The sequence below is a fragment of the Narcine bancroftii genome, chromosome 1 (assembly GCF_036971445.1).
Source record: "Narcine bancroftii isolate sNarBan1 chromosome 1, sNarBan1.hap1, whole genome shotgun sequence".
Lineage (NCBI taxonomy): Eukaryota > Metazoa > Chordata > Chondrichthyes > Torpediniformes > Narcinidae > Narcine > Narcine bancroftii.
Window position 1 is genome coordinate 477,288,498 of NC_091469.1, and position 23,393 is coordinate 477,311,890.

The 23,393-nt window shown below is 38.4% G+C and overlaps 1 protein-coding gene across 19 annotated transcripts in view; it reads left to right on the plus strand.

Annotated features, from left to right (window-relative positions):
• Positions 1-23,393, plus strand: part of kmt2ca (lysine (K)-specific methyltransferase 2Ca) — a 495,715-nt gene that overhangs the window by 308,452 nt on the left and 163,870 nt on the right. For all 19 annotated transcript variants that reach the window (XM_069914823.1, XM_069914812.1, XM_069914813.1 and 16 more), the window contains 3 exons: positions 18,507-18,623; positions 21,563-21,664; positions 23,102-23,206. In XM_069914823.1, coding sequence (XP_069770924.1) covers positions 18,507-18,623; positions 21,563-21,664; positions 23,102-23,206 — 324 coding nt within the window. The remainder of the gene's footprint in view (positions 1-18,506; positions 18,624-21,562; positions 21,665-23,101; positions 23,207-23,393) is intronic.

Consider the following 23,393-nt stretch of genomic DNA (forward strand, 5'->3'; position numbering starts at 1 on the left):
GTGAGTGGTCTCAGGAAGTCGGCACCCAGCAAAGGCCGGGACACAGCAGCAAGAATGAAGTTCGATGTGAACTTATTGTCGCCGAATTTCAAGGGTATAGGCCGTGTGCCATACGTATGAATCAAACTGTTATTCACCGCAGTGAGCGCTGGACGTGCAGTTCAGGTACAGGTTTCAAAGCCCAAAGGAGGAAGAACACTAACCTCCGCACCCTTGTCGATTATAAATTTGCACTGGGAGAGTTCGTCCCAGATGTAGAGTAGGCTGTAGCAGTGGCCAGCCGCCATAACCATTGTCATGGACTCATGCTTGTCTGGGGGAATGTGCGCCTCGTTGCTGGTACTCGTGGAGCCTTGTGACGCAGCACTAGTTTCACGCGCAATAGGGTTATCAAAGTCCTCGACAGCCAACATGAGGTGGATGTCTTCTGGCATATGCACTAAAACCAACTGCTCGAAGAGCAACATCGAGGAGCCGTGCAGCTCACTCGCGTTGTGAGAGACTGTAAATCTGGAGGAGGGCTTTTAGGGCCTCATACTTGCCAAGAGCTGGTGGGTCTCGAAGGAAAACCACTACTCGATCCGCCGTGTCTTGGTTGAGGGCATTTACCACATTATAGTACTTAGTGGTGTCCACTTCTATCTTGTGAATGTGGAACTGCACCTCAGCCAGCCTGAACCAAAGTTGAGTGGTCCAAAAGACAGACAGTCTGAGTGAAACCGCTGCATTGTCCATGTTAGGTCCAAAATCTGTTTGGGCCTGTCGGGGTCACCAATGTAGCAACTGTGTCACAGTGCAAAATGAAGGACAAGAAAATGATCAGACGTAGTCGAGTTGAAGTTCAGTAAATTTACTCAAACAGTCACACACAGCTTTTTTAAACCCCACACATTCCAAATGGCGTCTTCACATTGTGACGTCATGATATCACTCGGAAACTCCCAAGCCGGTTCGATTAAACCTCTGGTGAGCCACTACATGATTATAATTATTAATTTATTGGCATGAAGTGCATAGGAATGTAAAGGATGCTAAATAAATGCAAATCTTTTCCTTCTATGCAACCTTAAGATGGCTTTGGGGAATCTGGAAATGGGTTACAGAGCAAAACAAAATTGAACCTGTACCCCATTCTTTTGGCTCAGAATATGTGTGTTTACATTACACTAAAAATGGCATTGAGGATGATATTGATGCGTGATTTAGTGATGGTAATGTCAATGAATGTGAGATATTTTGTAAAATAAGAGAACTGGCTGGACTGGAATAAAACAAGATTGCTAAATTTCACCCATGCTTATATGCATTTTATACTAGATTTGCGGGGAGATGGGAACCAGAGTGCCTGAACAGATAGTGGTATAGAGCTGGAAAAAAGATTGCTAAGACAGCATACAAAGACCGGAATCAAAGCATTTTGCACAGTGGGAATAATGTTTTGAGGTCTGGTATTTCAATGCAAGGCATATTGGGGGAAGGCAGGCGAGTTTAGAGTGTGGATTTTCTAAAGAGATGACTCTTTACTTTATGGCAGGCTAACTTTGAGGCATATCACGTACATTACATTTTTATTGTACTATTACATGACAATAAAATGAACCTTTGAACCTTTGATTGACATGTAGAATTACAACATTGTGGCCATTAGTGAAATTTACTTGCAGGAGGGGCAGGACTGGCAGTTCAAGATTCTGGGGTTCCGTTGTTTCACACATGGTAGAGCCAGAGGGAAGAAAGCGGGAGGAGTGCCGTTGCTTGTCAGGATAGCTGGGCTAAAGATGCTGCCCTAAGAAATTCCTGCTGAATTGTGCAAGGGTGGAGACAGTTAGCTTCTGAAGCTCATGCTTTGCCCTTTGGATTCACTCAGCTCGTGAGTACATAGTTCCATGAAAAAAAATGACTGATAGACAGGATGGTTGGAGAAGAATTAGTCTGGCATGTTTGGCTTCATGGGTCTGAACATCAAGAGCAGGTATGACATGTTATTACAACCACACAAGATGTTGGTGAAACCATACATGGAGTGTTTCCCAGCTGTAGGAAAGATATAATTAAGATAGATCGGATGCAGAAAGGATTCATCAGGAAGTTAGCTGGACTGGCAGGTGTGAATTGTAAGGTAAAGCTGGATAGGCTGAGACTTTACAGAAGTTGGGCAATCGAGTTCAATAGTTGAAGTCAAAGGAGAGTGATAAGCTGTTGTCTCAACAGACTTCGGTGAGAACAGGTAAGAGGTGAGGAATAGTCGGAGTTGAAGCCACTTTATTCGAGGAAAAAAAGGGATTCAGCAGGTAGGCAATGGTAAGGGGGAGTTTTTTTTAGCTATCATATATTTTATTCATCTAGTCATAGACAGTGGGAATGGCAGCCAACACAGGGAAATGGCAGCCAACACAGGGGAATGGCAGCCAACACAGGGGAATGGCAGCCAACACAGGGGAATGGCAGCCAACACAGGGGAATGCTCCTCTTGCAAAATGTGGGTCATCAGGGAAGCCAGAGTGTCCCTGATGACTTCATCTGTGAGAAGTGCTCCAGCTTCTGCCAAGGTGAGTTAAGGAATTGGAGTTGGGGTTGGATGAACTCAGGATCATTTGGGAGTCAGAGGGTATGTTAGGCAGGAGTTACAGGGACATTATCACACCTAGGAGGCAGGAGGAGGGTAGAGGGAAAGGGAACAGGCATGCAGTGCAAGGCACCCCTATGGCTGCCCCCCACAATAAAAAGTATACCATTTTGGATACTGTTGGGAGTGGGGAGGGGGAGGTGGAAATGTCCTACCAGGGACAAGCAACAGAGATAGGGTCTCTGGCATGGAGTTTGGTCCTGTGGCTAAGAAGGGAAGGGAGGAGAAGAGGCAAGCTGCACTGATGGGGGATTCCATAGCTTGGGGGGACAAATAAGAGGATCTGTGGAAGAGATCAAGTATCCTGGATGTATGTTGGTTACCTGGTGCCAGGGTCCAAAATATCTCAGATCAAGTTCACTGCATTCTCAGCCAGATATCGTGGCCCATGAAGGGACCAATGACGAGGGTAGGGAGGGTGAAGAGGTCCTGCAAGGAGAGTTCAGGGAGTTAGGAGCTAGGTTGAAGGAAAAGATCGCTATGGTAGTGATCTTAGGATTTCTACCCATGCCACGTGTTAGTGAGGTTAGAAATAAAAGTATTATGTGGCTAAAGACGGTGTATGAGGGAGGGCTCAGGTTGCTGGATCATTAGGCTCTCTTCCAGGGAAGTTGGAACCTGTTCCGACTGTACAGTTTGCATCTGAAGTAGAGGGGGGCTAATATCCTTGCAGAAAGGTCTGCTAATGCTGCTCCAGTGGTTTTAAACTAGATTTGCTGTCGGGGGTGGAGGGGAGGGGGTTGGTTGGGAGAACCAGAGGGCCAGAGCAGATAGAGGAGTAGAGGAGGGAAAAGATTATGTTAAAATTGCATGCACCATTAGAAGTCAACAGATTCAATGTGGTGGAAATGTGTTCAGGTGCATCTATTTCGATGCAAGTATTGTAGGAAAGGCAGGCGACCTTAGAGCGTGGATTGGCATATGGAATTATGACATTGTGGAAATTAGTGAAACTTGGTTGCAGGAGGAGGCAGGACAGGCAGCTTAATATTCCTTTAGATGCGAATGAATGAGGTGATGAAAGGGTGAAGAGTGGCATTGCTCACCAGGGAAAATATATCAGCTGTGCTCAGGCAGCACATACCAGAGAGCTCATCTACTGAGGAGATATGGGTGGAGCTGAGGAACAGGAAAGGTATGACCCACACTCATGGGGTTGTATTATAGACCGCCCAATAGTCAGCAAGAATTGGAGGAGCTAATCTGTAGAAAGTTAGCAGACAGCTGCAGGGAACATAAGGTTGTGATAGTAGATTTTAACTTTCCACATATTGACTGGGACTTCCATACTGTAACAGGGCTCGTTGGCTTGGAGTTTGTCAAATGTGTTCAGGAAAGTTTTCTAAATTAATATATAGAGGTACTAACTAAAGAGAATGCAATACTGGATCTCCTATTAGAGTACGAGACAGGACAGATGTATATGTAGAGGAACATTTTGGGTCCAGTGATCATAATGCCATTAGTTTCAAGTTAATTATAGAGAAGGATAGGCCTGATCCTCGGGTTGAGATTCTAAATTAGAGAAAGGCTAATTTTGAGGAAATGAGAAAGGATCTAGAATTTGGGTAAGGATGTGCAAGGAAAGTGGAGGACCTTCAAAGGTGAAATTTTGGCAGTACAGAGTTTCTATGTTCCTGACAAAATCAAAGACAAGATTAGAAGGCACAAGGAACATTGCATTTTCTAGGGATATTGGGGATCTGGTTTGGAAGAAGAGAGAGGTCTATAACAGGTATAGGCAACATGGAGCAAATTAGGTACTTGAGAAGTATAAAAAAAAATGCAAGAAATGCCTCAATAAAGAAATCAGGAGGGGGGTGCGGCTGTGTTGGATGGCTAAGCAGACCTACTTCTCCGAGCTCTCTGAGAAAAATTACCAAAAGATGACCAAAAAGTGGTTTTGATAGAATTATATGGACTGGAAAACATTTGGATATATCTTCTGAAGAAAACTGTTGAAGGATGGCTGAAAGATCGCACAGAAAAAAACCCAGTATCAACGATGGAAAAAGCTCCAGCTTCACCAGCCGCTCCAATGAACAGTGTGGGTGGAGTTGCCCCTTCTTCCCAATGAATGCTAGATCTGGAAACTCTGTTGCAAGAATTCAGAGGTCTGGGACAATGTTGCATAAATGTGGAGATTGCTATTAAAGAGCTTACCACTTCAGTGAAAGAGGTGGGTGAAGCCATTAGCAATTTAGCTGAAAGAATGGATAGCGCTGAGAGAGATCTTGGCAAACATGACAAATAAATTGAAGAATTTCAAAAGCAAGCTGAGAAATGGGCAACAGATCAACAACTTCTTCTGAACAAACTGGATCACATTGGAGAACTCCATTCGGAGGAACAATGTTGGCCTGAGAGAAGGTGCAGAAGGCAGAGATGCTGTGAAATTCTTCAAGACGTGGATTCCTCAAGTCCTTCGCACTGAAGAACCCGACGACCGAGTCCACATTGAATGTGCTTGACGAACGCTTGGACTGAGGAGAATGGGTGAAGCCTTCCCTCAACCCGTTTTGGTGAGTTTGCTGAGCTTCAAAGTTAGAGAGATGATCCCGAGAGTTGCTTAATGAAAATACACAGAATTCTTGTTCCCCAATAAAGTGGGACAATGGAGAGATCAGGTTTTTTTCAGGACTTCAGCAATGCAATAATTCAGAAAAGAGAGTTCGACGCAGTCAAGAGGCAACTCTGTGAAAAAAACTTTAAGTACGCGATGTTGTACCCAGCGATGCTGAGAGTGGAAATCTCTGAAGGTAACAGAAGATACTTCAAAACATAAGAGGAGCTGGAAGAGTTTATTCGACAACTATAAGAAGGAGCAAGAAAAGGAAGATAGACACGAGAAAGGTTGACTGTGAAAAGACTGGTGTAAATAAAATATTTTATGAACATAGTAAAATTTTAATTTTTGTGAAGGTCATCTTAATTTTATTAAGTAATGTTAAGATTTTATCCTATTACGCTTCTCAGGGAGCTTGGAGAGTGGAAAGAAGGTACTGAAGGTAACAGTACAGTGGAACTCTGGTTTAAGAGGAGTAATGGTGTCAGTAGGGGAGTTTAGTTTTCAAGATGGCGCTTTAGGGAGGGGTTCTTCTTCCTCATCCCAGAGGCTTTTGCGGGCTTTTTTTCACAGGCTTCGGGGACTTCCTGTCTACGTCCCTGTCGGAGCAGAGGTTGCTTAATTTTTCGGGTGAGGGTACAGATCATGAAACTGTTTCCATATTTATCTTCACAGAATTTATAATATGCTTATAATATAAGACATTGAAGTTTATAAGTTTTAATGTTAATGGCTTGAACGGCACGGTCAAAAGGAAAGGGATACTTGCATATTAAAAAAGATAAAAGCCGATGTGGCATTTATCCAAGAAACACATCTTATTAAAGCTGAAGATGACAAACTGGGGAGAAGGCAGGTAGGTGGAGTTAGGTCATAAATTAGATCAGCCATGATCATATTGAATGGCGGAGCAGGCTCGATGGGCCATTTTTGGCCTACTCCTGTTCCTACTTCCTATGTTCCTAACTGAAACGGTTATGGGGTGTGCAGGACTTTTCTTCGTCATTTAATTCAAAAGCAGCAGGAGTGGCAATCCTAATTAATAAAAATGTTCTGATTACTATAGAAAATATTTCCATGGACCAAGCAGGTAGATATGTCATGATAAACGGCAAATTTATTTAGAATCTTGGACGTTGATTAATATCTACACTCAAATTATGACGATGAGGTCTTTATGAAGGATGTGTTTTTAAAAGCAGCAGAGGGAAAGCAAAGTTTTTCGATTGGTGGAGACTTTTAATTTTTGTTTGGATCCAATTCTGGATAAATTGGCAAAAACAGTAATGAGCTAAGGCGGCTAAGTTAACTCTTTCATATACGAAAGACTTAAATTTGATGGATGTGCGGAGGCAGTCCAATCCTAAGGAAATACATTACGAGTTTTATTTTAAAATAAATGATTCACATACTAGAATAGACTTGTTTTTAATTATCATCGAGTTTGAAGGACAGAGTAGAAGAAACAGAATACTTACCCAGATCATTCACCACGAACTTTAGTAATACACGTCTCAGAGAAACAGGAAAGCAAATAGAGGTGGCAATTGAATGCAATGTTGCTGAAAAGGGAGGATTTTAGACAATTTATAAGACGGCAGATTGAATTTTTTTGTGAAACAAATTTGGGTTGAACAGATAATCTTTTTTTTTTAATATGGGATACATTAAAGGCATACTTAAGGGGACAAATCATTTAATTTACAAAAAAAAGATTAAAAGAATTTAATTGGAGAAAAATAGGGGAATCAGAGAATGGGGAACAGGATAAATATAGAATAATGGAAAATAAGAAAATTCTAATACCATACTTTGCAAACATAGAGTAGAGAAGACAATATTAAACACAAAACAGAAATACTACGAATTAGGAGAAAGGGCATATAAAGTACTGGCATGGCAAGTGAAGGCTGAAGAAGCAGCAAGAGCTATAAATTGTTATACAAAAGGAAAACAATATAGTAGCATATAATGAGAAAGAGATAAACAAAATATTTAAACAATATTATAAAAATTTATACAAATTTGATGATGCTGAAATAGAGAAATTTCTGGATGGTGTGGAACTCCCGAAGTTGAATGATGAGGACAGACAGGAATTAGATTTACATTTTACTAGGGAAGAAATTGAAAGAGTTCTTCAGGCTAACAAAGCTCCGGGTGAAAATGAATTCCTGGCTGAGTTTTATAAAGAATTTGAAGATTTGCTAATGCTTTTATTCATGGATGTAATAGTACTGCCAAAAAAGAATAGACTCTATGAAAACTTCTTACCGACCAATATCTTTTAAATGCAAAATAATAGCAAAAGCACTGGCAAACCTAAATTAACAAATACAGATCAAGTGGGACTTGTTATGGGTCGACAAACGTCAAATAACTTGGCATGATTATTTGACATAATACATTTAGCTCAATCAAGGAAGGACCCCAATATAGTAGTATCACTAGATACAGAAAAAGCTTTCAATAGACTCGAATGGCCTTTTTTCTTTGAAACATTGGAAAAGTTAGGTATAGGATGAGGATTTATTAACTGGATCAGGGCTTTATATCAAAAACCACAAGCAAAAATAATAACCAATAGTCAAACATTAGGAATGTTCCTGTTGAGTCGATAGAGTAGGAAAGGCTGCCCCCTCCTCAGGCATTATTTGTTATGGTGATAGAACCTCTAGCAGAAATGCTTAGGGACGATCCTGAAATTAAAGGCTTTGAGTTTGTGCAAGTCCAACACAAAATTAGCTTGTTTGCCGATGATATATTGTTATATATGTCTGAACCCGAAAGGTCAATGGAAAAACTGCAAAATATGGAAGAGTATCAGGATATAAGATTAATATAGATGAAAGTGAAATTTTACCATTAGCAAATCATGACTACAAATGTTTTAAAGCGAATAATATGCTTAAATGGAAAAATGAAAGGATTAAATACTTGGGAATTATTCTCGATTACAACTTGAATAACTTGTATTTCTCCCCTCTGCTGGCAAAAATAGAGAAAGACCGAGTAATGGAAGGACCTGCCCCCAATGTTAAAAGGGAAAGTTAATTGTATTAAAATGAAGATCATGCCAAAAATTCAAGATTTGTTCCAGTCAATACCAATATATTTACCAAACAAGTTTTTAAAAATAATATAGTTTAGTAAGACAATTTTTATGGAATAACCAAGTACCTAGAATAGCATTAGAAAAATTGACGTGGGATCATAAATTAGGGGGATTGAGGGTTCCAGAATTAAAAAAAATATTATCTTGTTTCACAATTGAGATTTTTGGTATTTTTCTTTGAAACTGCAGGAGATGGATGAAACACTGCCGAAAAGTTTCATCTAGAGATGGAATTGGAAATTAATTAAGAGAAAAGACCTCAAACCCTATATTGATTCATTTGATAAAGGTCTGGCAAGATACTAATGACAATATAGGAAGGAAAACTCCACATCTGATGTAGCCTATAATAATGGGAAATAGGATTTTAAATATATGGTCACAGAAAGGGATTTGCTACATTGCTAACTGCTACAAAGATGGGGTTTTATTGTCATTTGAACAAATGAAACAAACTTTTAGTGTCCAAATGGCACTTTTCTAAGAGAAATTTGGGGAAATGTTATGACTCCTCCTGGAGTGAGTCGATTGGAGCGTACATTATGGATGGGTAGAATACCTAAATTTATTACCGATTATATTATGCCCTGCAAATGGATGGAAAGAAGTTTGGAATACATCGGTTGAGAGAAAGATGGGAAGCAGATCTGGGAGTGAACATGTCGGAACAAACCTGGGCTGAGTGGTGTAAAGATTGGGTAACTTTGATTATCAATGCGAAGTATGATTTTGGTGCAATATATTTTGCCTCAATTATATTTGACTCTGCAAAGATTGCACAAATCAAAACCAGAAATATCAGACAGATGTTTTCGATGTGATATAGAGGAAGGTCAATTCTTTCTGGCAAGAAGTGTCGGGAGTCTTAACAAATATTACTGGAGTTAATTTTCATGGTAAACTGGAATTATATTTGTTGCATAATTTTATAGATATTAGTAATCATCTTACAGAGTATCAAATATCATTAACTAAAATTGCACTGGCAATAGCCAAGAAATATGTGGCAGTCAAATGGAAGTCAAATACACCAATCTCTTTGGCAAGAAATGGACAGTTGTATCCTTATGGAAAAGATTACTTATAATTTGCGAAACAAACGTGATACATTCCTCATGATCTGGAAACGGTATTTGAATTATATTGGTACACAAGTATAATATTGCTGTGGTAAATTTATGATCTTCCCTCGATTTTATACTCTTTATTTTAGTAAAATAGACTGTAAGCTCTGGCGGTGGATGGACCTGGTTCCTCAGATATAGGCCTATTAGTCTGACCTGGTTCCTCAGATTCAACTGAAAAGATTATGGCCCTTACTGAAACATGGCTCAATGAGGCATGTGATTGGGAGCTCACTATCCAAGGATACACAGTCTATAGGAAAGATAGGCAGGTGGGCAGAGGTGGAGGAGTGGCTCTGATGGTAAGTAATGACATTAAATCAATAGAAAGAAGGGACATAGGGTCTAAAGTGGTAGAATCATTATGCAGTGAATTAAGAAAGGTCAAGGGTAAAACGACCACATTAGCAGTTGTATACAGGCCCTCAAACTGCAGCCGGGAAGTGGACTATGAGTTACAGCTGGAAATATAAAGGGCATGTCACAAGGATAATATCAAAATAATTATGGGCGATTTTAACATGACAGGGGATTGGTATGGACAGGAAATTACTGGATCCCAGGAGAGAGAGTTCATTGTAGAAAACCTAAGAGATGTCTTTTTTGAACAGCTTGTTGAGAAGCCCACCAGGGGATCCATAGTTCTGGATTGGGTCATGTGCAATAAACCTGAGGCGATTAGGGAGTTAAAGGTCATAGAACCTCTAGGAAACAGTGATCATAACATGGTTGAATTTAATTTCAACTTTGAAAAGGAAAAAAATGTTATCAGATGTATCAATTTTTCAGTGGAATAAAGGAAATTACAGTGGTATGAGAAAGGAACTGGCTCATCAACTGGAAAAGCAAACTAGTCGGAGGAACAGAGCAGGATTGGAAGATATTTTTACAAGTAATGAAAAGGATGCAGGATAGGTATATTCCAAAGAAAAGGAAATTTGTCTAAGGAAAGATGATACCAATGTGGCGAACAAAAGAGGTGAAGGCTAAGATGAAAGCAAAAGGGAGGGCATACAAGAAAGCTAGAATTAGAGGGCAATCAGAGGACTGGGAATCCTTTAGAAACTTATAGAAAGAGACAAAGAAAGTCATTAGGAAAGAAAAGATTAGTTATGAAATGAGATTGGCAAACAATTTTAAAGAGTTTTTAAAAAATATATAAAGAATAAAAGAGAGACACATGTTGACATAGGACCGATAGAAAACGATGCTGGGGAAATTATAATGGGTTATAAAGAGATGTCAGAAGAACTAAATCAATATTTTATGTCATTCTTCATTGTGGAAGACATTAGTAATATCCCTGACAGACAGAGGCTTCAGGGAGTAGAGATGGATACAGTTAAGATTACTAGAGAAATTGTGCTAGGCAAACTGAATAGATTAAAGATTGATAAATTTCCACGGGTTCTGAAAGAGGTGGCTTTGGAGATTGTGGACCAATTGGCAATGATCTTCCAGAAATCAATAGATTCTGGCATGATTCCAGGGGATTGGAAGGTTGCAAATATGATTCTGCTGTTTAAGCAAGGTAGGAGACAGAAAAAAGGAAACTATAGGCCTATTAGTCTGACATCAGTGGTTGGGAAGGTATTAGAGTCGATCTTCAAGGATGAGGATATGAAATACCTGGAGGTGCATGAACAGAATAGGTCCAAGTCAGCATGGTTTTTTTAAAAGATAGATCCAGCCTGACCAACCTTTTAGAGTTTTTTGAAGAAATCTCAAGTAAGATTGACAAAGGGAAGGCTATGGATGTTGTATATTTGGATTTTCTAAAAGCTTTAGATAAGGTGCCACATGTTAGGCTGCTTAATAAGATGAGGCCCCATGGAATTACAGGGAGGATATTAGACAGGATAGAAAATTGACTGATAGGCAGGAAGCAAAGGGTTAAAATTAAGGGATCTCGTTCAGGATGGCTGCCTATAATTGTTCTTTGGTTCTATAGGATCTTATGGGAGGATAGACCAGAAGGTTCAGACGCTAGGTATTCATGATAAAGTACAGGTATGCCTCTTTTAACGTCCGATCGCATACATGTCCGTGGTAACATAATTATTCAGTTTCAGCGAGCAAGTCCACAGCAATTTAGAAAAAGTGATCACTGGCTATAGGAAATTGTACACTGTAAACCCAAACTCATCTGACTGCCCCATTCTCTCTCCACCACCCTGTATCAGTCCCAATTAATCTAGCTGCCCCACGCTTTTCCCACAACCCTGTATCAAACCCACACTGATCCCTACTAACAAATAAAAAGTTTACAGTACACTACAGTATTGCTTTCCTAAGTATATAATTTCACAATACATATCGTGGACATTAAGCAGCGCACACATGTAGTGAACTGGATTCAACAATGGCTTGATGGATAATTGCTTCTCAGACTGGAGGCCTGGTGATTAGTGGTGTACCGCAGGTTTTAGTGCTTGTTTATTATCTATATCAATGATCTGGATGACAATGTGGTAAATTGGATCAGCAAGTTTGCAGATGACACTTAAGATTGGAAGAATTGTGGACAACGAAGAAGGTTTTCAAAACTTGCAGAGGGATGTGGATCAGCTAGAAAAATGGGCTGAAAAATGGCAAATTGAATTTAATGCAGACAAGTGTGAGGTGTTGCAATTTGGAAGGACAAACCAAAAAAGTACATACACAGCGAATGGTGTGCTGCTGGAGAGCGCAGTGGAACAGAGAGATCTGGGAATACAAATATATAAATTCCCTGAAAGTGATATCACAGGTGGACAGGGTTGTAAAGAGATATTGGCCTTCTTAATTCAAAGTATTGAGTACACGAGTTGGGATGTTTTGTTAAAGTTGTAAAGATATTGGTGAGGCCAAATTTGAAGTATTGTGTTCAGTTTTGTCTTGACTACAGGAAAGATATCAATAAGATAGAAAGGATGCAGAGAAGATTTACTAGGATGTTGCCTGGACTTGAGGAACTGAGTTACAGGGAAAGGTTAAACAGGTTAGGACTTTATTTCCTGGAGCAGAGAAGAATGAGAAGAGATTTGATAGAGGTATTTAAAATTATGAGGGGGACAGAGTGTAAATGTAGATAGGTTTTTTCCACTGAAGGTAGGTGAGATATAAACAGACGACATGGATTAAGAGTGAAAGGGGAAAAGTTTAGGGGGAATGTGAAGGGGAGCTTCCTTACACAGAGAGTGGTGGGGGTGTGGAACAAGCTTCCAGCTGAAGTTGTGTAAGAGGAACTTAGACAGGTACGTGGATGGGAGAGGGATATGGACTGGTGTAGTTCAGTAGGACTAGGCAAAAAAAATTGTTTGGCACAGACTGGAAGGGCTGAAGAGGCTTGTTTCTGTGCTGTAACGTACTGTAGTTCTATGGTTTGTACAATCATACAGGGCTCAGATAAAGAATCATAGAATCCCGTATCCTGGGAAATATACTAAAACTAAGGAGTATAGACTATAGGCGAAAGATTTAAAAGGCATTTGAGGGGCATTTATTCATTACAGAGAATTGTGGGTATATGGAGTAAGCTGTTAGAGAAATTGCAGAAGTGCGTACAATTATAAATTTAAATGACATTTAGACAGGTACACAATTAGGAATTTTTTTAGAGGAATATGGACTGAATTCAAGCAAATGGTATTAGCTTGAATAGACAACTTGGTTGGCATGGAGAACTTGGATCAAAGGAGCTGTTTCCTTGTAAAACTGACTAAGACTTGGCCAGGTACTCCATTGATCTAATTTTGGATCATGGCAGAAATGAAGTCAGGAGGCAAGTGGTCCTTGAAACATAACAAATATCAGCAAACCAATTACTGGTAAGTCAGCAGAATTTGATTGCACCATTGGTGAAACTTTCCACCAGCTTGTTAATATCTTTGTTACCACTACTGCTGTGTGGTGGTCTCTGTCACTATCATAAGTGAAGCTTCCGTGGCAGGTTATCTTGGCTGTGTTTCTAAAGCAGATCAGTAAATTGTGATGTATGTTTCGGTGGGTCTGCCTCGAGAGAAGGAAATTAGTCAGTTGAAGATTTTTATGACAATCTGGTAGTTTCAAAATTGCCGTTGTTGGATTTGAATTGTGAGGGGCATGGATAAGATAAATAATCATAATCTTTCTCTTAGATTAGAATCTAAAAGGGACCTGTGGGGCAACATGTGTACACATAGGGTATGTGAGATGAGGAAGTATTTGGGATGGGTACAATTTCAATATTTAAGACATTTTGATGTCTAGGAAAAGTTTGGAAATATATGGGCCATCATTAACTTGGCAAATTGGGCCATCTTGGATAGACAAATTAGCAAGAGTGGACACTTTGGGCCAAAGAGTCTGTTTGCATGTTCAATCTCTGACGGAGTTATTCTAGAAATCTTGCCCGATAGCATTCATTGTCTTCTTGTTCTTGTAAGTCACTTCGTGAATGTTCTGGTATTATTAGTGGTTAGAGCAAAATATTTGTTTTCTATTCTTTATCGAGAGAAAAAGTAAAATGTGCAATGTATCAAGTGTTACAACATAGAACAGCAGCAATAGAAATTCACCAAGTCAATTATATCTTCAAAACAATAATTTTTATTAGTAACTATTAATAATATAAAATCTTACTACCCCCAACTATGCACAAATGTATATATGTGTGTGGGTGGCAGATCCGAAACCATTACACCTCAGGCACGATTTTAAAGAGATTATTCAAATTCAACATTCATTCTTAAACGTCATTTTTGAAACTTAGAATCTTTAAATTGATGCTCGGAAGTAATTACGAAGTATTTTGAGTCACCTCGTCATCAGACTTCTCAAAACTCACAAATTCTGGTCGAGTTGCTTTCAGAAAAATGTTTCTTCATACAAATAATTTCACAATTCCATTCTCTTGCATGGGAGTTATGGAACTTGTGATTTCCGCAATGCTTTCTCAAATGCAGGCAAGAGTTTTCGACAAAATTACCATTAGAATGGTTATGATCCAACTGCAAGAATGATCTTGCTTTATTTTACCCAGATACAGATTAGACAAAGAAATGCAGTAGAAGTGGCCATCCTCTTTGAATCCACTCCAATATGGTGTCCAGATTATTCTGATTGAATACTAAAAAGACTTCTTTTTCAAGTGCCTTTAATCACACAACCTGTTTGAACAATGCATGATTTTTGGTTTCAATTTCCAATTTCTCCAAAATAATGAATCATGGCAGATGGCCTCCTGCTTGTTTATACAGGTGTCTTCTTTAGCAAACATCCATTGTTTCAAACTTTTAATGGAACAATCAACTCTGGTTCTTATGGCTGCTCCAACTTTGAATTACCAGACAGTCTCCAGTGTTTGTTAATGTAAGTGTTTTTCCCCTGTTTCCAAATCCACAAGGTATCTTTAAAAAACCTAAAGATTAATAATAGCATAATTCTGTAGCATCAAGATTATTGTACCAATATTTTCTATGGGATTTTTTTTATTGAAGTTGATAAGAATATATGTGAAGATAATGCTTAAATTTTAAGCAAATTAGGTTAAGACTGCCCAGATTATCAATTGCTGAAATATTTTCAGGACAATTCGTGGAAACAAATTTAACAAGTTTATCAATTGAAGCATTGTTTTGCACGTGTTTTGGGGATGTTCATTTGAAGTGCTTCTTCAATATACCTTTGAGTTTGAACTGGTGCAATGCATTTGAAATAATTTCCAAGAACAATTATTGTGCATCCAACCAGGGAATAAGCATTTTAGATGTAGTCAAAAATAATCAGACTGGATTAATTGCAAATGTCTATTAAACAATCATTTTGGAAGAGTGATCCAAATATAGAATGTCATGTTCCACTTGAGATTGACAAATGTCAGTTTGAATTCGAGCCTTAAAGGCAGTTACATCATGAAGAACTTTGACATGGTAAAGTAGATCAGAAATTTAGATTGAAAGTGATAATGCGAGAGGGCCAGTGGGAGATATTTAAAGATATTTTATAATTATTTTAAGAAAGATTCCTTGGTGATCAATCAGTGGTAACGTATACAATGGCACCAGATTGAAAGGAAACTGGAACAGGCATAGTAAATGTGACTAGACGCTTTCCACTTAGATTAGGAGAGCTGAAAACGAGAGGATATGGTTGTAGGGCAAAGGGGGAAAGGTTTGGGGAATCATTGGGGCAACTTCTTCACTCAGAGAGTGTTGGGTATGTGGAACGAGCTGCCATCTGATGTGGTAAATGCAGGCTCACTCTTAAGTTTTAAGAATAAATTGGATAGATGCATGGATGGGAGATCTGTAGGGTTTGGGTACAGGTCAATGAGTCCAGCAGAATGATATTTTGTCACAGACTAGAAGGATCGAGTGGCCTGTTTTCTGTGCTGTAGTCCCACTGGCCCTCTCGCGTTATCACTTTCAATCTAAATTTCTGATCTACTTTACCATGTCAAAGTTCTTCATGATGTAACTGCCTTTAAGATTGCAAAAAAATGCTGAAATATTTAGAAACTGCAAAGAATCACTTTTATTAAACTAGTAAAAATGTAGAAAGTATAATATGAACATAGAACAAATATTGAATATTAATTATTGTAAGAGCTTTTATAAATAATGGAAAGGTCCTTTTGAGCTTAAAATGGGAAATTGCTTTAAAGAAGTATTTTGTATGACTTTAGAATGGAAGACAGTAACAGCTTCTCAAAAATGGGTAACAAAGTGGCAAAAGTATTTGCAGAACTTCAAAGTTCTAAATATTACACAAAATTTAAAAACAAAAGAAGTCAAATGAATCCCCTGGGGTGTGCTTTTGGGTTCCAAAAGAGATATCTGCTGAAATGTTCTGAGCCCACTGTGTGGTGGGGGTCGGGGGAGATTGCTTTCCTAGAAATTGGTCCTTTTTGCAATTTTCCAGTACAGAACCATGTAATTTCTGCATGTCAAAAATTGAGACTAAATTTAAAAAATAATTCCAGTTGTCACAGAACACTTATGGCATAGGGATTGTTTAAAGTGGAATGTGAGTTTAAGGGGGCAATTTGAAAACCACTGGTGTACACTGATGCAGATGTACTCAAAGGGAAAAGTTCACCTTTAAGCAGATTGAATCTATATCCTGAAATAAATTTAGAAAGTATTGATAGTGTGGCTGTTAAAGAAGTGTCAGGACTTGTTAAGAAAAACAGAAGATCATCCACATTAAGGAAAATATCCCTGCAAACTTGAAATGCAATTGCTAATGGCTCTATGGCCAAATTAAAGAGTAATGGACATGGAGAATAGCCTTGATGGGTTCCCCATTGGAGATTGAAAGGTTGTGACTGTTGAAAATTAGTGAGAATTAAAGCCATAGGACGTCAATGCAATAATTTAATCCATGTAATAAAACCTGATCTAAAATTGTGAATAAATGCATCATTCAACTCGATCAAACATTTTCTCTGCATCAAGGGAAAGAACATATTCAGGAGTAACACTGGAAGGTGAGCACAAAATATCCAATAAGCGATGTATATTAAAATAAGTGTTATGATTTTTAATAAAACCAGTCTGATCTTCAGAAATGTAAGATGGTAAGATATTCTCCAGTCCACAGGCCCAAACTTTAGCCAAAATTTTTACATCAACATTTAATAAAGAAATTGGCTTGTAGTAGGTGCACCCAGTTGGATCTTTACTTTTCTTTACTAAGAGATATACACCCTTCGTTAAATGTTGCTGGGAAATTACCCTGCCTAAACAATTCCGATAGCACAGAACTTAATTGGGGTGAAAGCAGTTGAGAAAAAAAGATTTGCAAAAGCTCCATGGAAGCCCGTCAGGTCCCAGAGCTCTTCGAGAATTATAGTGAAGAAACAACGACAACTATTTCCTCTTGTGACATCGACTCATCTAGTCTCGTTTGGTCATCTGAAGAAAGCATGGGAATATTTAAGCAATCCGGGGAACTTTTCATCAAACTGCTATCAATTTGTGAATTCAGAAGTATAAAGTCAGGAGTAAAATTTCTTGAATGTGTCATTTATCTCAGAATGATTTGCAGTAATGTGACTATCCTCTCGAATCTTTGTAATTTGCCACTTGGCTTCAAAACCTCCCAACTGATGAGCTAAAAGCTTACCAGATTTATCACTATGAATATAAAACTAACTCTTACTCTTCAATGGTTTTGACATTCAATTGGATACGATGAAAGGAGATCAAATTTAGTTTGAAGTTCAACTCATTTTTTATATAACTCAGGATTTTTAATTTGTGTTTATTGTTGATCTATTTGTTTAATTTGATTAACTAATTTTAATCTTTCTTTATTGGCCTTCCTTTTTGTATTCATGGTGTAGATTCCTGAAAGATTTAATTAGAGTGGACAATCATAATCTTTTCCCCAGGGTAAAAGTGTCAGTCACTAAATGATGCAAGTTTACAGTGGGGTTGGGTGGGGGGGCGGGTGGGGGGTGTAGTGTTCAAGTGTCATATGTGTGACAAATATTTTACAAAGTGAGTGGTGGAAACAGATACAATAGTAGCATTGAAGAGACTATTAGATAGACACATGAATATGAAGGGGATTGAGGGATTTGTTTCAAGTGCAAGGAACTGTGCTTTGGTAAAAATGTTGAGCATGAACCAGTGGGCTGCAGACCTGTCCTATGTTTGAAGAATTATCAAAATGGCTGTGAGAATCTGTGGGTTTATAGTGGATGTTTGTTCTGAAATAAGAACAGCTTAAGGTTGATACCTGACTCCTAAATCAGCTTAAGTTCTGGTTTAAGTCATAACTAATATGCAGCACTGGTTTGGAGCAAATCATGTTTTTGCTAGCTGATGGCCCATAAAAGGTTTAAATTGTGCCTTTTCTATCATTAACACTCTCCATTAAAGACTTTCAAAGCATTACCTTTGTTCAAAGGAAATTACAGTTTATTAATGCTGATTTTAATCTTTTACTGATATTGTTTACTTTTAAAGTTACATAAACTTCAGTAAATGAAACCGTTCACTCTCTAGTAATGAAGACAAGGCAAAGTAAGTTCCTGATGCACTTATACTTGTATTGCATCTACGTTGTTGTCAAGACATGATTTTTCTGAAATGTTATTTTCATTAGGGTCGTGGTGCTGGCTTTCCTGGAAAAAAGAGACCACGTGGTGGGGGTCACCCTGGTCGGGGAGTTAGAGGCAGGTCGAAGCTGAAAAATGGCATTGGTGCTGTTTTAACATCAGGAGTAAGTATTTACATTATTCCTACATTTTAACTTGGGTATAATTTATTTTGTTGTTTATCTATTTTGACATTCCAAATAGTCTGATAATTGTTAATCTGGTGTAATCAGTTACTTGCCAAATTGAACATAGATTCCTCTGCTTGAATATTTTTTAACCAATGTGTGCTCCGTGGCACTTTTTTGTAACTTTTGTCTTTACGTCTCATTTGCTTCTTGTTTGGTGTTATCACTTGAATTTAGAGATGTGAAATATTTTTGGATTTCAGAATCTGAAATCTACTTTTTCCAATGTGATGGAAAGATGTGATGGGAGAAGAGAAAACCTTTTAATATTGTTTAAAAAACGATATGCTTTACAGGTGGATAGTTCGTTGCAGAAATATCCATGGTAGGTCAATTGGTTACAACAATTACTATGAGAAACTAAAGTTTTAAAAAAACCAGATGGACAATCAGGCATTGAACTGCATTTTCCAGATGATTACTTGGCCTGGTCAACTTAGCAATAACTGAACTGTTAGAAATTTGTGTGAAGACCATCTTGATTTCAGAATGCAAATTTCTGCCACTAGTTCTTCACCATCCCTCAGTATGTCATAGCATTCTTATCAATCTCTTGATTCGAGAATAATCACTGGTGAATCTCATAACAAGTCCATCACCTGATCTGAGAAATCTGCTTCCCCAAATATTGAATGACCCTTTCTTCTTGTCTCATTCACCAATGAAAAAAAACTCCCGCAGTCGATCTTATTTCTTCCTTTCGTTATTTTGTATGTCTCCGTAAGATCACCCTCATCCTTCTAAACTTCAGTGAGCTGAGTCCCAGGTGACTCAATTAGTCATAAGATACCATCCTCATTTCCAGAATCAACTGGTGAACATTCTTTGCACAACTCCACAGCCAGTAAATCCTTTCCCACGTCAAGAGGCCAGAACTGCACACGGTATTCCACTTGCAGCCTCACTAGTACTATGTACAGTTGTAGCAGAATGTTCTTAAATTCAATCCCTCGAGAAAGGCCAACATTCCAATGCCTTCTAGCCCCAACGATGGTTATTTATACTCTGCCACATAAAGGACATTGCTTGACCTGCTGAGTTTTTACATCACAGTGCCTTCTTGATTACGTGCTAACATTTTGTGATTCATGCACAAGTCATATGCTCCCCGAAACTCACATTCCACCTTAAACAATCCCTGTGCTAAAAGTGCTCTGTGATTAGCAAGGGATTGCTTAAGGTGGGATGTGAGTGGGAAGGGAAGGTGAGAATCACTGCTCTAGACCCAATTTTAACTGAAATATTTTGCTTGAGAAAAAATTGTCTTTGGCCCATTTCCTTTGGAGTTATGAAACAGTGCACATAACGAGTCGATGAGGATCAATCAAAACAGTGGCTTTCAAACTTTGTTTCCACTCAAATACCACCTTAAGCAATCTCTTTTTAATCACAGAGCACTTATGCCATAGGAATTGCATAAGATGGAATGTGAGTTTGGGAGTGCAGTTTGAAAACCATGGATTTAAATCATAGTCTGGTCCATTATTTTTCTTTTCAAATTGAATGACTTTGCATTTACTGACGTTCTGCTAGGACTTTGCCAACCCATTAACCTATCTATTTCTCTGCAGGCTCTTATGTCCTCTACAGAATTTATCTTTTGTGCAGCACATTATCAAATGCCTTCTAGCAATCTGTGTGTATCACATCCACCTGCTCATCTCTGTCCATTGCACCCTCCAAGAACTCCAGCAAGTTGGTTAAATGAGACCATCTGCCTATAGAACAATTTCTCTCTATACATCTTCTATCCCTTCCTTAAAATCAGCTTCAAGCATTTTTCAAGCTAAGGACATTAAATTTAACTGGTCTATAATTACCTGCCTTTTGTCCACTCGATCTTTTTAAACAAACGAGTTTCTTTTGCTGTCCTCCAATATGCTGGGACCTGCCCAGAGACCAGAGAATTTTGATAAATTGCTATAAATGGATATGCTGTAACTCCTGTCATTTCTTTCAATGTTCTGGGATGCATTCCATCAGAACCGGGAACTTGTCTACCTTTCAACCCACTAGTTTGCCCAGTACCAACTCTTTTGTGATAGTAATTATTTCTTGCCTCCCATCCCCTCCTTAATATTCCACCTTTGGCATGCTGATCATATCTTACATTGTGAAGACTGACAGAAAATAGTTGCTCATTTCCTCTGCTATTTCTGCATTCCCCATTATTAATTCCCCTTCCCATCTCCAACAATTAGTCACATGTTCCATTTTATATATTGATAAAATATTTACTAACTGCTTTTATATTGTTATTTCCCAAAAAAAGAACTAATAATTGAGATTCTTTTCATTTCTTTGCTATCTTTGTTTTTAAGGATGAATCATTTCTATTTAAAGCAGTTTTCAGCTTGAAGGTTTCAAGGCTATTGTGATAAATTTATGGTCATTTCTTCGCAAATTGTGTTCCATATATTTTTTTTCTTGAAGCATGCTTTCATTTTGTCTTTGCAAGGTTTCCTAAGTACACCAGAAGAGCTTGAGCTGTGACTGAGTTGTGTGTATATAATATATATATTTAGCATTTTAGGAGGGAGAGAGAGAGATAGACATCCATATGTATTGTCCAGTGCAGTGGGAATGAGTGGCTGAGGACCAAATTGCTCCTTAGTCTGTGGGATCATGAATAATTTGTTTCTACATTGGTTCAGTGCATTCACTGATAAATGAATCTTCTGGAGATCTGCAGATTCTGTCACAGCTGGAACAGGTTAAAATTGATGGGCACCCGGACGGAGTAACTAGATTACTATTACATGCTCATACCACTCCACACTTGATCTCCAACTGAACTTCTGGTGATGTATTTTTTTTAAATTGAGATATGTATTCAGAGGAGGTGACTGATAAATGTTTTGCACTTTTCACAATAGGCTGGTGCCATGGAAATGACTGTAAATAAGGAGGAGGATGAAAACTCTATGCACAACACAGTTGTTTTGTTCTCTACCAGTGACAAATTTACCTTAAAACAGGTAAGAGATATATAAAAGAAACAATTGCCTTTATCACCTTGAAAACTCAGCAGTGTGGGGGGAAATAAAAGCTGTAACCTAGTGACTGCAATAATTTTTTGTTGCACATTTTACCAGAATATACTCAGTTAGGGCAAGAAATAGAATATACTTTGAGCTAAACAAGAGATTAGATGTTGAACTGAATTGTTGTTTGGCTATGTGACAGAAATTTTAGTTCAAATAATTAATTGCTTTTGAGGAAATGGTAAACTCGGGAGAGATGGAGGAGTAGCATAAAGAGATCACTTATGGATTTGCTCAAGTTCTGCCTTGATAGTTGTTTGATCAGGCAGGGTCTTCGAAGGGCGGCTTGGCAGCAGTTAGTGCTCTTTCCTTGAAGAAGGGCTTAGGCGAGAAACATTGGCAAATATATCTTTGCTTTTTATTGTTGCTGAAAAAAACCGGCTGAGCTCCTCCAGCATTTCGGTGTATTTTTTTTTTGACTGTTGGAAAGAGTACAGGGATAGGATTTACAGGTATATACATTGGGCAAGTCATGGACAGATCATGTCTGTCTGATATAATTGAATTTTTTGAGGCGGTGAAAAAAGGTGGTTGAACAGGATAGGGCAGTGGATGTTTGTGTACGTGGATTTTAGTAACATGTTTGACAAGGTTTCTCATGCTAGACTGATTTAGAAAGTGCATACGCATGGGATCCACAACGAGTTAATATAGTTTAGATACGGACTTGGCTGGCCCACAGGATACTGGTGGAAAGCTGTTAGCCGGGCTGGAGGCTAACAATCACTGATGAACTGCAGATATTAATGTTGGGACCCTGATTTTTTTTTTTGGTGTATAAAATATGACTTGGATAAAAATGTTGGAGGGTGGGTAATAAGTTTGTAGATGACATTAAAATTGGTGGAGTTGTGGATATTATAGAGGACTGTAAAATAATTATTCTGGATATTGATCAGATAGATATGAGCAGAGAAATGGCAGATAGAGTTTGATCTGAATAAGTGTGAGTTGTTACACTTTGGGTGGTCAATTGTAAGTTGAATGTGCACAATTAATGGTGGTGCTCATAAAAGTATCCATATGCAAAGGGATCTGGGCATGTTGGAAGCATTTACAATTGGATAATTTAAGAGACTTTTAGAAAGATATGAATATGAAGTGTATGGAGGACTATCTATCAAGTACAAGCAGCAGAGTTTCAGTTCATTGTGGGCGTCATGTCCGGCATAGACATGAGGCTGAAGGGCCTGTTCCTATGTTATACTGTTCTATGAACAGGTGGTATTCATTGAGAAGGAGCATTATTAATTGTTGTTCCTTTCATATTAATAAAGTTCAAACTTGACCTGATGCTTTCCTCTCCTTATGCAGGAAATTAATATTTTCAGTTTGACATTAAGACAGTATTCATTTATAATGTAATTTCAGGATATGTGTGTTGTTTGTGGGAGTTTCGGAAAAGGTCCAGAAGGACGACTGCTTGTTTGCTCACAGTGTGGCCAGTGTTATCATCCCTACTGTGTCAATATTAAGGTAAGAGACATTTAAGTTTGCCTAAAATAAGCAACCTAAAAAAAAAATTGAAATTTGCTCTTGTAAATGAATGTTTTGCCCCGCCAGTGCAGGCATTCAACAAGTTACAGGTCTCTCTTCTCAAGTTTAGCTTGCATGCAAATTTTGGAGCTAATGACTAACAATCACATTCTCACCATACCCATGC